Source organism: Hemitrygon akajei, chromosome 22, assembly GCF_048418815.1.
Source record: "Hemitrygon akajei chromosome 22, sHemAka1.3, whole genome shotgun sequence".
In the NCBI taxonomy this organism is placed as follows: Eukaryota; Metazoa; Chordata; class Chondrichthyes; order Myliobatiformes; family Dasyatidae; genus Hemitrygon; species Hemitrygon akajei.
This window is the reverse complement of record NC_133145.1, coordinates 60,836,910-60,851,369: the sequence shown is the minus strand read 5'-3', so window position 1 is coordinate 60,851,369 and position 14,460 is coordinate 60,836,910. Positions and strand designations below refer to the sequence as shown.

The window sequence follows — 14,460 nt, the reverse complement described above, 5'->3', positions numbered from 1 at the left end:
AGAAGCAGTTTCAGCGACAGATTACTATCGATGCAATGCTCCTCAGACAGGATGAAGAGGTCAATACTCCCCAATGCCATTAGGCTTTACAATTCTACCGCCAGGACTTAAGAACTTTTTAAAAGCTATTATTAATGCTTTTTGAGATAGTGATTTAGATGCATATCATATTTTTTTTACTGAGTTAAGTATTGTATGTAATTAGTTTTGCTACAACAAGTGTATGGGACATTGGAAAAAAGTTGAATTTCCCCATGGGGATGAATAAAGTATCTATCTATCTATCTATCTATCTATCTATTGACACAATCCTTCAACTTGGAGACAGTGGTCAATTTTCCCTGGAATTTTTTTTACAGCGGCGCAGACTAACCATTGCTCCCCAATACTGTAAGCAATTCCTAGCTGTTTGGCTGCTCATTCCACATTGAAGCACTGAAGGCCCTTCAGTTGCACATCATTCCTCCTGCCTCATCTGTGATTAAATATTCTTCCAGAGGTCCCCATAACATGCATAAAGCTGGCACAAGCTCTCCACGCTGCACCAATACCTTCTGAGGTAAATTCTAAGCCATTGTGCTTTTCTATTTTTTCTAACAAAGTGAATAATCTTAAATTTCTTCACATTATGGTCCATCTGCCTCCTTCCTGTTGATGTATTTAATCTGCCTGCATCCCTGTGGGGAGAGGAACAGTTAACACTTCAGGTTGAGACCCTTCACTAACTATTTCTCTTTCCACTGATGCAGCCTGATACTGAGACCTTTCAGCATTTCTGTGTTCATTTCAAATTTCTAGTAGCTGAAGTTTTGTTTTTGATTTCCATAATTTTCAAAACATGCTGTTATTGCTTACTTAATCATTTATTACATCATTTTCCAGAGAAGTTAATTGACCTGGAGTTCCCTATTTTCTTTCTCTCGCCTTTCTTGGATATGGTGTTATAAATGCTGGGATTACGGTCTCTTGTGTTGGATCATGTCTTGTTTCTGTTGCAGAATACCAGGAGTTCTAAATCTCCATCTGGTCCTGATACATGCATACTCTCTTTTAGAAATGCAGGCTGAGTGTAATATATTGTCTGTTTGCCTAAATGCCACCTTTCATTTAGACAAGCACAAAACGACCAAAAAAAAGAGAACCTTAACATTATTGTACTGAGCTGAAATGGATCAGCTTGCATTAAAACTATAACAGTGAACTTTTAATCAGTTATTACATGCTGTTCAAACGTATTTTTCATCTCTGTGACAGAACTTTTGCAGCTTTTGAAAATACTGCTTTTAATAAGGACCAACAAATGTATAACAGATGTGAGACAAAGCAATTTACAGCCCATGAACATCTAATAACACAAAAAGCATGATGGAAACCACAAATGCTTGTATTGCAATTTTCATTTGTTTGTTTTGATGGTGTGTTGTTTGTTTGGTGATACTGGACACATATCATTTTATGGAATACGATCAATCTAATGCATAGAAGCTATCTTATTTATGTATTTTTTTATTATTGCATTCTTTATTGTATTTTTTTTGCTGCATCAGATCCAGAGTAACAATTATTTCATTCTCTTTATACTGTACTGAAGTTCTGATAATGACATTAAACAATCTTGAATTCTGCCTACATCTGGCCTACCACTGATAAAATAGCCCAGAGAAGGTGCAGAAAACATTTGAGATAGACTATATCCCCTTAAAGCTATCCTTTCACAATAGGATGGCAAGGACAGCATAAAATCCTCAAGTTATGGGGCAGAAGAGATATGCACATGAATCACATGTTGGCAGAATCTCAGGTGGTGATGAAGAGGCATACAGGAATGAGATAGATCGATTGGTTGAGTGGAGTCACAAAAACAATCTTGTACGCAATGTCACTAAGACTAAGGAATTGATTGTGAACTTCATGTAGAGGAAGCATAGGTTAATAGGTTCTTGATTAGTAAGGAGAATGGGGTTGAGAAGGATAATAAATCAGTCATGATGGAATAGCAGAGCAAACTCTATAGGCCAAATGTCCTAATTCTGTTCTTACATCTTATGTTCTTAGGTTGGCACTTTAGTCAACAAGGACAAGGTGGACCGAAGGGCCTGTTTACTCTATAATTCTGTATTACTCCATAACTCTATAACATACAGCTGAAGAACCTGGAGTTAAATAGTGCAGAAAAGGTAGACAAAATAGATTTCATTCCCTAAGGTACATCGGTAAGGCATTTATGACAATCTGGTCATTGTTTTGATACTGTAGGTTTGTTACTGTAGTTAATTTATTGAGGTGAAACTGCCCAACCACCCTTGTTGAACTTGAATCCATCAATCTGGAGAATTCAGTAAGGCCACTAGAACAACATTCTGCTACCATTTGCAAGTACAGTATACAATAAAATTTCCTGCTGGAATCATTGTTTAAGTTTCCTTCAAATTATGGCAAAAGGAATAATCATCTTTCTTTGATTTATAACCATATAACCATATAACAATCACAGCACGGAAAACAGGCCATTCCGGCCCTCCTAGTCCATGCTGAACTCTTAATCTCACCTAGTCCCACCTACCCGCACTCAGCCCATAACCCTCCACTCCTTTCCTGTCCATATACCTATCCAATTTTACCTTAAATGACACAACTGAACTGGCCTCTACTACTTCTACAGGAAGCTCATTCCACACAGCTATCACTCTCTGAGTAAAGAAATACCCCCTCGTGTTTCCCTTAAACTTTTGCCCCCTAACTCTCAAATCATGTCCTCTCGTTTGAATCTCCCCTACTCTGAATGGAAACAGCCTATTCACGTCAACTCTATCTATCCCTCTCAACATTTTAAATACCTCGATCAAATCCCCCCTCAACCTTCTACGCTCCAATGAATAGAGACCTAACTTGTTCAACCTTTCTCTGTAACTTAAGTGCTGAAACCCAGGTAACATCCTAGTAAATCGTCTCTGCACTCTCTCTAATTTATTGATATCTTTCCTATAATTCGGTGACCAGAACTGTACACAATATTCCAAATTTGGCCTTACCAATGCCTTGTACAATTTTAACATTACATCCCAACTTCTGTACTCAATGCTCTGATTTATAAAGGCCAGCGTTCCAAAAGCCTTCTTCACCACCCTATCTACATGAGACTCCACCTTCAGGGAACTATGCACTGTTATTCCTAGATCTCTCTGTTCCACTGCATTCCTCAATGCCCTACCATTTACCCTGTATGTTCTATTTGGATTATTCCTGCCAAAATGTAGAACCTCACACTTCTCAGCATTAAACTCCATCTGCCAACGTTCAGCCCACTCTTCTAACCGGCATAAATCTCCCTGCAAGCTTTGAAAACCCACCTCATTATCCACAACACCTCCTACCTTAGTATCATCAGCATACTTACTAATCCAATTTACCACCCCATCATCCAGATCATTTATGTATATTACAAACAACATTGGGCCCAAAACAGATCCCTGAGGCACCCCGCTAGTCACCGGCCTCCATCCCGATAAACAATTATCCACCACTACTCTCTGGCATCTCCCATCTAGCCACTGTTGAATCCATTTTATTACTCCAACATTAATACCTAACGACTGAACCTTCTTAACTAACCTTCCATGTGGAACTTTGTCAAAGGCCTTGCTGAAGTCCATATAGACTACATCCACTGCCTTACCCTCGTCAACATTCCTCGTAACTACTTCAAAAAATTCAATAAGGTTTGTCAAACATGACCTTCCACGCACAAATCCATGCTGGCTACTCCTAATCAGATCCTGTCTATCCAGATAATTATAAATACTATCTCTAAGAATACTTTCCATTAATTTACCCACCACTGATGTCAAACTGACAGGTCTATAATTGCCAGGCTTACTTCTAGAACCCTTTTTAAACAATGGAACCACATGAGCAATACGCCAATCCTCCGGCACAATCCCCGTTTCTAATGACATCTGAAAGATCTCCGTCAGAGCTCCTGCTATCTCTACACAAACTTCCCTCAAGGTCCTGGGGAATATCCGGTCAGGACCTGGAGATTTATCCACTTTTAAATTTCTTAAAAGCGCCAGTACTTCCACCTCTTTAATTGTCATAGGTTCCATAACTTCCTTATCTGTTTCCCACACCTTACACTATTCAATATCCTTCTCCTTAGTGAATACCGAAGAGAAGAAATCGTTCAAAATCTCTCCCATCTCCCTCGGCTCCACACATAGCTGACCACCCTGATTCTCTAACGGACCAATTTTATCCCTCACTATCCTCTTGCTTTTAATATAACTGTAGAAGCCTTTCGGATTTACTTCCACCTTATTTGCCAAACCAAACTCGTAACTTCTTTTAGCTTTTCTAATCTCTTTCTTAAGTTTCCTTTTACATTCTTTATATTCCTCGAGCAATTCCTTTACTCCATGCTGCCTATATCTATTGTAGACATCCCTCTTTTTTCGAACCAAGTTTCTAATATCCCTTGAAAACCATGGCGCTTTCAAACCTTTAACCTTTCCTTTCAACCGAACAGGAACATAAAGATTCTGTACCCTCATAATTTCACCCTTAAATGACCTCCATTTCTCTATTACATCCTTCCCATAAAACAACTTGACCCAATCCACTCTCTCTAAATCCCTGCGCATCTCCTCAAAGTTAGCCTTTCTCCAATCAAAAATCTCAACTCTAGGTCCAGTCCTGTCCTTCTCCATAATTATATTGAAGCTAATGCTATTGTGATCACTGGACCCGAAGTGCTCCCCAACACATACATCTGTCAGCTGACTTAGTTCCAGAAAACAATATATGGCAAAAAGCTAAATGTCTATCCATACTATCCTTTGGCCTTAACAGTTACATACTTAGAGATACTGATTGCATCGTTTCAACAGTAAACCCACCGGCTTTGTCAAGCACAAATTAGTCAAATGACAATTTCCCCTCGAGACACCTCCTTACTTACCATCTTGAGTGAGCAGAGCATGGTGGGGTTTAATGCTCAATCGGAATGGCTGGATGTGAATTGCCTATTCTTGATTGGTTAGTTTGAATTGGCCTTGTTCTGTTTGGTCAATTTTTTAGGCCAAACTCTCTTTAGGAATGGGTGGTCCCAGACTGGACTTAACTCCACCTTCTTAGAGCCTATATTTAGGTTCCCCACATGTTCCATCTCTAGTCATTTCCTAATCTTTCTCTTGTAGGCATTCTCTTCCTTGCCAAGGATGTTCGCCTCCTCACACCTTGATCTACATGAGCATGATAGGCAGTGTTCAGCGATCCCACCCACTTCTGCTCTCAAGTTCTTTAAGGCACTCATATGTTCTGTTATCCTGGTTTTCAATAGCCAGTCTCACAATGTATATTTGATAGAGGTGATAGAGCATGGTGATAGAGCTATGGGGTACACAACTCCCTTACACAGTTCTTTAGGTCTTCTAGGTACCACATTGCTTAGCCTTTTTTTAATTGTGTCCTCACTTTTTGCTATTAACTGGACACCATTTTTTAGGCAAATCTATCTTAGTTTTTCAGCTGAGCTGCCATTGTATGGCACAATAACTGTTCTAACTGGAGGGCGTCTCCAGGGGGTTTGTCATTTGACTAACTTGTGCCTGAGGAAGATGGTTGGTTTTACTGTTGAAACATTGCAAGCTGTATCTGTAAGTATGCGACTGTTAAGGCCAAAGGATAGCATGGTTAGATTTGAATACCCAGTCATAAAACTTCCGTAGTTAGTTAAAAAGTTAGATGAACAGTATGATAACAAATGGGAAACTGTAAAAGCCAAACACTAGAGAGACCAAGAATAGTTTTGACTTCAAGTTGACATTTGACCAGGACAGAAAAGAGTCCTATAACATTGAAATTAGGTCACAGTTTTGTAGAGTAATTCCTGCCACAAAAGACAATGCTACTGATTAGAGACATTTGCTGGGCCTAGAACATCACAATAGGAGTTCCTTAGGAAGTACTTCAGTTGCTTTTCTAATATATCTTTCTCTTCTTCATAAGGTCACAAGGTGAGCTGTTAATGACTTCATTATTTTTCATAAGACCTCCAGTAACAATGCAGCCTATAAGATATAGGTGACTTTGAAGCTTGAGGTGATTGGGAACATCTATTTAAAGTAAATGGCAAGTTTTAACCATTTCAGACAAGCAGAATTAGAGCCACAAACTTTCAAACAACAATAATGTAAGCATCGCCACTGAATTTCCTGTCATTGTCATAAGGACAATTGATTGAAACAGCTGATACATATTGTGGCTACAGAAGTTAGGTACTTCTGTAATGTGTGCCTAACCTTCAACCTCTGCAAAGACAAAAAAAAAACATAAGCACACACTCACTCTCCCTCTCCAATAAACATACAAGTCAAGTTAGAGGTGTAAGTTAATACTCATTACACCGCTTTGGTGGATGTAAGCTGCAACAATTTTTGATAAACTTGGTGTCATGCAAAACACTGTAACTAGTTTAATCAGTCAACAAGAGAAGAAGAAGAAGAAGAAGAAGAAGGCCCTTAACTCTGAGTGGAGTCATCTGGACGCCATCGTGACGGCGTTTTTTGAGCAGGCTTTCTTGCTTTTACGAGGCTAGCTCAACACTCAACCCAGCATGGATGGAAAGCGTGCAAGGGAGCCAGCTGGATTTGAACTCGGGTGCCTTTGCTCCAAAGTCCAGCGCTGATGCCACTACGCCACCAGCCGGCCAGTCGACAAGAGTGTAAACTGAACATTCTTCTCACAACAGTGGGCACTGTGGACTGTATGGACTGAAGGACCTGTATCCCTGCTGTATTTCGCTATGAATATATTGTTGGTAAAAAGCAACTCAGCTCTCTGAGACCTCTACCACCAAGAAAGACAAGAGCAGTTTTAGTGAATAAGCTGCTAGCAAAGGTAAGGATTAATGGAGTAAGCCTATTTCATCATTCTTTACAGCATGTCATTTAAAAACTAAAATATTGCAAAGGTTCAAGATGCACTCAGTAAATATGAAAACACGCTGCAAGATAAGCAGATTGTGCAGAGAAACAATTATTTCAACTAGCTGGCTGCAGCCATCATTTTGTTTGCCCCTGTAGATTCTGCCTGACTTGCTGAGAATATCCAGCACTTTAATATCAGAAAATGTTGACAGTGGATTGATATAACAATGAACTTGATATTTTAGTAAGGAGTGTAAAACAAAATATAGTGAGAGCTTGCAAACATGTTGAATTGGTTTCTATACTGGAAACAAACTTCTGAGCTTTGCTTTAAAAACTTATGGTATCACTTCGCCTCTCAATACACTAACAGTGCAGAATTCTGCATTTATTGAAAGACCATTGGGTCACAGATGTCCCCCAATAATCAGGAGCAGAGCCCTCGGTTTTCCTGAATCATAGTAACTACATTCCCAAAATAATTCATGCTAAATTCTTTGGGAATTTTCTGAATCAACAATAAGATGTATTAGCTATAAGCACATGTTCCTCTTAACTCACATTAGTGAAAAATTTCTGCAGCACATTGAAGAATTATGCTTCCATTCATCACAAAGTATCCAAACAAGCAGGAGCAAGACATATGCTGGACTGGATTTATCCAGAAGTATTTAAAAAGAATATCACCTACAGTGGTGGGTGGCTCTACAGCTCTACATGCATACAGAGTACAAACAGAATCTGTACTGTGACATTCTCCACAGGAAGCAGGTCAGGGTATGGAAGACAGAAGCAACACTGAGATCCACAGGCTCTTGATCAAAGGGAGTAAAGTATCATGGTGACAGGAGGTGGGGCAACAGCAGCAAGGAAGTGGAGCCTTTCTCAGATTTTGCATGCCCTCTGACATACGATTATGCTCACTGCAACCTGCTTTCCGTTTTAAAATAAGAAAAAAAGGCAATGACATAAATCACAGCAAACATAATTCTGAACCAATACATCCACCACTCACCTTTAACACCTTCATAGCAGCACACTGTTGAATAATTTCATTATTAAACAAAATTATTAATAAACATTGAAACATGAGGGTAATCACCTCACTTGTTAATATTCAGAACTGGCTTGTAGAAACCAGTGATCATGCCTCATACTACAATCAAGTAAGACTGGCTAATTCTTCCTCGTTATTAAGTGATAAATGACAATCCCACAATATTAAACAAATCCATGAAGTTTCCTGTCTTAAGTGGTCTGTTTTATTTCCTTTTCTCATGAGGCATTGATGATACCTAAAAAAAGAACAATGCTTCATACAGAAGTTTTATTTGTCACATGTACATCAAAACATCAAAACATACAGCAAAATGTGTAATTTGCATCAAGAGTGTGCTGGAATCAGCCCACAAATATCGCCAAGCTTCTGGCACCAACTTAGAATGCCACAACTTATTAACCCAAGTCTAAAGCATAAGACCATGAGATATAGGAGCAGAATTAAGCTATTTGGCCATCACTCCTGTTCTGCCATTCCATCATGGCTGATCCATTTTTCCTCTCAGCCCCAATCTCTTGCCTTTTCCCCGTATCCCTTCATGCCGTGACCAATCAAGAATATAAGACCATAAGATATAGAAGCAGAAGTAGGCCACTCGGTCCATCAAGTCTGCTCTGCCATTCAATCATGAGCTGATCCAATTCTCCAGTCATCCCCACTCCCCTGCTTTCACCCCGTGCCCTTTGATGCCCTGGCTAATTAAGAACCTATCTATCTCTACCTTAAATACACCCAATGACTTGGCCTCCACAGCTGCGGGTGGCAACAAATTCCACTGATTTACCACCCTCTGACTAAAGTAATCTCTCCGTATCTCAGTTCTAAAAGAACGTCCTTCAATCTCTGATCAACCTACCAACCTCTGCCTTAAATACACCAATGACTTGGCCTCCACAGCTGCCTGCGGCAAATAAAATAATGTGTGACAAAAAAAATTCTGCCTGTGGCAAAAAAAATTCTGTGTGGCTAGGCATAGCTCAAATACCACCTACAAATTTGCTGACAATACAACCATTGTTGGTAAAATCTCAGGCAGTGATGAGAGGGTGTACAGGAGTGAGATATGCCAACTAGTGGAATGGTGCTGCAGGAACAACCTGGCACTCAACGTCAGTAAGACGAAAGAGCTGATTGTGGACTTCAGGAAGGGTAAGATGAAGGAACACATACCAATCCTCACAGAGGGATCAGAAGTGGAGAGGGTGAGCAGCCTCAAGTTCCTGGGTGTCAAGATCTCTGAGGATCTAACCTGGTCCCAACATATTGATGCAGTCATAAAGAAGGCAGCGACTATACTTCATTAAGAGTTTGAAGCAATTTGCCATATCAACAAAAACTTCTATAGTTGTACCGTGGAGAGCATTCTGACAGGCTGCATCACTATCTGGTATGGAGGGGCTACTGCAGAGGACCGAAAGAAGCTGCAGAAAGTTGTAAATCTAGTCAGCTCCATCTTGGGCACTAGCCTACAAAGTACCTAGGAATGGTACTTTAGGAAATGGTGTCTCAGAAAGGAAGCATCCATTACACAGGGCATGCACTTTTCTCACTGTTACCATCAGGTAGGAGATACAGAAGCCTGAAGGCACACACTCAGCGATTCAGGAACATCTTCTTCCCCTCTGCCATCCAATTCCTAAATGGACTTTGAAGCTTTGGACACTATCTCACTTTTTAATATACAGTATTTCTGTTTTTGTACATTTTTAAATAATCTATTCAATATACATAATTGATTTACTTGTTTATTATTATATTTATTTTATTTATTATTATATTTTTCTCTTTCTGCTAGATTATGTATTGTATTGCATTGAACTGAACTTAGCTGCTGCCAAGTTAACAAATTTCACATCACATGCTGGTGATAATAAACCTGATTCTGATTCTGATTCACTCCTCTCCAGCTAAAAAAAATTCGGCATCACTTGGAAATTGGAAAAATGCAGAGGGATCTCATTAAAACCTACTAAATGTTGAAAGGACTAGATAAGATAGATGTGGAGAGGACGTTTCCTATGGTGAGGGATCCAGAAATAGAGAGCAAAGCCTCAAAATTCAGGGGTAGCCTTTTACATCAGAGATAAGGGGGATTTTTTTAACCAACAAGTAGTGAATTTGTGGAATGCTCTGCCAAAACTGCGGTGGAGGCCAAGTCCCTGGGTATATTTAAAGTGGAATCTGTTAGTCTCCTGATTGTTCAGGGTATCAAAGGATATGGTGAGAAGGCAGGAGTATGGCGTTGAGTGGGATCCAGGATCAGCCATGATGGAATAGTGGAGCAGACTCGAGGGCTGAAAGGCTTAATTCTGCTCCTACGTCTTAGGGTCTTATCTCCGTCCTAAAAGGACACCTCTCTATTCTGATGCTGTGTCCTCTGGTATTAGACTCTCCCACCAAAATAAACATTCTCTTCACATCCACCCTATCAAGGTCTTTCACCATTTAAAATTAGGTTTAATTTAGGTCACCCTTCATTCTTCTGAATTCCAGTGAATACAGACCTGGAGCCATCAAACACTCTTCGTATGACAAGCCATTCAATCCTGGAATCATTTTTGTGAACCTCCTTTGAACCCTCTCCAGTTCCAGCACATCCTTTCTCAGATGAGGGGCCCAAAACTGCTCACAATACGCCTTGAGGTCTCACCACTGCTTTATAAAGTCTCAATATTACATCCTATACATCTTTGGAATGCGGGAGAAAACCAGAGCACCCACACGGTCACGGAAAGATGTACAAGTTCTTGACAGAATGCAGTGGGAATTGAACCCTAATGTTATAAATGGTGCTATAAAATATTAACATAACCACTATACAACAATCCTGCTATTAGGATGAAGTGGACATGCCAACCGAACAGTATTATATCTCAGTCTGCTCTTAAACAATGATAATCATTTGCTGAATATATATTCACCACATATATATTCTCACCTCTTTCTCATGCATTCGAATTAGAGTTTGATCAGTGCAGAATGTGCTAATATTTCCTTGGTTTGCTTTTGGTAAAATCTGCAGAGAAAAAACAGAAAAAACATTGAGTTCATTAAAAAGATAGTGGCAATGGAGGGGAATGGAGTCTTCAGGAGGGTAAATTTCATAAGGCTGGTTTCCAATATGTAAAAATCTGATAATCTAACAGTCTTGGTACTGTAGTTGAGCTAGATTAGCAGTTTCTCTAGCCTATTAGATATTATTTCTATTGATACTCCAATATATTTTTATTTCACTGTTTTCAGATATTGCACAGTATTATAATTAATTTTCCAGTGAAGCAAGTGAGGTTAAAGGCAGCACAAAAACTGGATCACTACTGATTGGAAAGGGAATATGGAAACCAGAGAGAGAAAAGGGAGTGTAGAAACCAGGGTCTGGTGAGTGGGAAGGGAGTGTCGCACTCAGTGCCCAAGTGAGTGGAAAAGGATCACAGGAACCAGTGAATGGGAACTAGGACCCTGTATGTGGAAAACAAGAGTGAGAACCAGTGAGACCGTAAGACATGAAAGCAGAATTAATCCATTCAGCCCATCAAATCTATTCCGCCATTCCATCATAGCTGATTTATCTTCCTTCTCAAACCCATTCACCTGCCTTCTCCCCATAACCTTTGACATCCTTACTTTAAAACTTTACAACCTCCTTTTTAAATATACCCAACGACTTGGCCTCCACAGCTGTCAGTGCCAAAAAATTTCCACAGATTCCACACCCCCTGGCTAAAGAAATTCCTCCTTAGTTCTACAGGGACAATCTTCTGTTCTGAGGCAGTGCTTCCTGTGGGAACATCAGAAAACAGAAAGGGAGTGTGGGAACTGGGGCACCAGAGAATGGAAAGGGAGTATGGGAATCAGCGTACTGGTAAGTGGAGAGGAGCACGTAAACATCACGTGGTGATGGTTGCCAGTCAGTATATCCAAATATTCAGACAGCAGGTTATCAATTTTACCGCAGTTGTTTCCTCAACCTCCCTATCCATGATCACTTGAGAATTAAACACCTACCGGAGACAGAGGTATTGGTTTCTCTCGCAAGTATCTGGGGTTTTCAATCTGGAAAACAAAAAGGATGCCAAAGTTGTTACCAAGTACAGAGCTCTCATTTTCAACTAACTTCAAAGGAAAGGATACCAACAGTGCAATTTGCTTGTTATTAGTCTCATTTGATTTTGGAGTTGTCCCAACATATTGAGTTTATTATTCAAATCCTTCCCAAAATAAAAAAATAAAGATAATAAAATCTAAATAGCCCCAAGAAATCCATAATGATAACAAAACATGAAATGATTATCTTCATATTCTAACCAAAGTGAAATTTACAGTGCCTACAGAAAGTATTCACTTGCCCCCACCCCCCTGGAAGTTTTCATGTTTTATTGTTTCACAACATTTAATCACAGTGAATTTAATTTGGCTTTTTTGACACCGATCAACAGAAAAAGGCTCTTTCATGTCAAAGCGAAAACAGATTTCTACAAAGTGATCTAAATTAATTACAAATATAAAACACAAAATAAGTGATTGCATAAGTATTCACCCCCTTCAAGTCAGTACTTAAGCAGATGCATCTTTGACAGCAGTTACAGCCTCGAGTCTGTGTGGGTCAGTCTCTATCAGCATTGCACATCTGGACACTGCAAACATTCCTCATTCTTCTTTACAAAACTGCTCAAGCTTTGCCAGATTGCATGGGGATCAATAGTGAACAGCCCTTTTCAAGTCCAGCCACAAATTCTCAATTGGATTGAAGTCTGGACTCTGACTTGGCCACTCCAGGACATTAACTTGTTGTTTTTAAGCCATTCCTGTGTAGCTTTGGCTTTATGCTTGGGTCATTGTCTTGCTGGAAAACAAATCTTCAGCCAAGTCAGTTGTCTTGCAGACTGCATCAGGTTTTCTTCCAGGATTTCCCTGTATTTTGCTACATTCATTTTACCCTCTACAAGCCTTCCAGGGCCTGCTGCAGTAAAGCGTCCCCACAGCATGATACAGCCATCACCATGCTCACGGCAGGGATGGTGCGTTTTTGATTATGTGAAGTTTATGCCAAACATAGTGTTTAGTCTGATGGCCAGAAAGCTCAGTCTTGGTTTCATCAGACCACAGAACCTTCTTGCAACTGACTTCACTGTGATTTAATATAAGACAATTAAACATGAAAACCTCCGGGGAGATGAATACTTTTATAGGAACTGTACCTGGTTATTTTGTTGGTTCACTCAACCTTTCAGCTCAGCTAAAAGAAGTTCCTCAATATTTTGTTTTCACTGGCCCTAAGTTATTGACATTATATGACTGTGGTAAATTAGCCATTCTTCTCAAGTCTGTTTGTTCTCCAACAAGTCTTTCTGGAATGTTCTTCAACCAATATTGCTTGGAGATAGCAGTGACCTCTATGACTGTCTGGGCTTGCACATTCATATCTGCTCAGACATGGTAAGATAATCAACAGCTGTGGAACTATTTAACATAAACATACATATTATGCACAGGAGTAGGCCATTCAGTTCCTCAGGCATGCTTTGCTACTTAAGAAGATCACAGCTGATCTGTTTATGGCCTCAACACCACATTTCTGCATACCTACTTTCCCATGTTTGCTAATTAAAAGTATGCAGTATCCATTTATGCCTTTAAATTATGCAAAGACTAATTCCACCTCTCATTGAGGAGTAATGTTCTCATGATCTGCTGAAAGGAAAAGTTTCATCTCATCCCTTTCCTTTTAAAGAGTGACACCATTTCTAGATTCTCCCACAAACAGAATAATCTTTTCTGTATTCACCCTTTCAAGACCATTCTGAATCTTGTACATTTCAATCAAATACCTACTCAATCTCCTAATCTTCCAAAAGTATTTGTCCACCCTGCTGTCCAATCCTTCCTCAAAAGATAATCTTCCCAGTCAAGGCATTCTACTTCAAAACAAAATTATGTTTTCAGTCAATATGTAATAGTTACAATTACTTTGGCCAAAATATCTAAGAATGAATTGTGAACTGGAAAGATGACCACTAAATTGATTACAGTTCCTTCAGGCTGTTATAGCCGAGGGAGGTAGTGGGGATAAGCTCCAACTACTTATTAAATGCTCCCAATAGTACGCGCCTCAGATAGCCTCTGTCAACCAAGTCCAGCTCCTGGCCTTCACCTGTGGCTTCTACGAAGCCCAGCAGATCCATTTCTACTGACAGGAGAAGGGACAAAGGTGGGTACTGGCGCCAAAAGACCAGTCTCTTTGAGCAGATGGGGCTCATCAACTGTGGTTGGCAGCTCATCTAGGAGAAGGAAAACTTTGATCTTAAACTTCTGCTGCCTTGTGGCCATACTCACTCATGGGAAAGGCTTTGGGGGATACTGATACTAAATTTTCAGAAGATAATTTTTTCAAGGTTTTGGGATCAAAAACTGCCAGCTCATTTCTGTGAAAATTATTTTCAAAGACTCATTACAAATTGTCGTAATTCTGAAGTA

The 14,460-nt window shown here is 39.7% G+C and overlaps 1 protein-coding gene across 2 annotated transcripts in view; it reads right to left on the bottom strand.

Annotated features, from left to right (window-relative positions):
- cep112 (centrosomal protein 112) overlaps positions 1-14,460 on the bottom strand; it is a 531,702-nt gene that overhangs the window by 382,297 nt on the left and 134,945 nt on the right. For both annotated transcript variants that reach the window (XM_073026401.1, XM_073026402.1), the window contains exons 7-8: positions 11,992-12,039; positions 10,925-11,002 (exon numbers count right to left, since the gene is read on the bottom strand). In XM_073026401.1, coding sequence (XP_072882502.1) covers positions 10,925-11,002; positions 11,992-12,039 — 126 coding nt within the window. The remainder of the gene's footprint in view (positions 1-10,924; positions 11,003-11,991; positions 12,040-14,460) is intronic.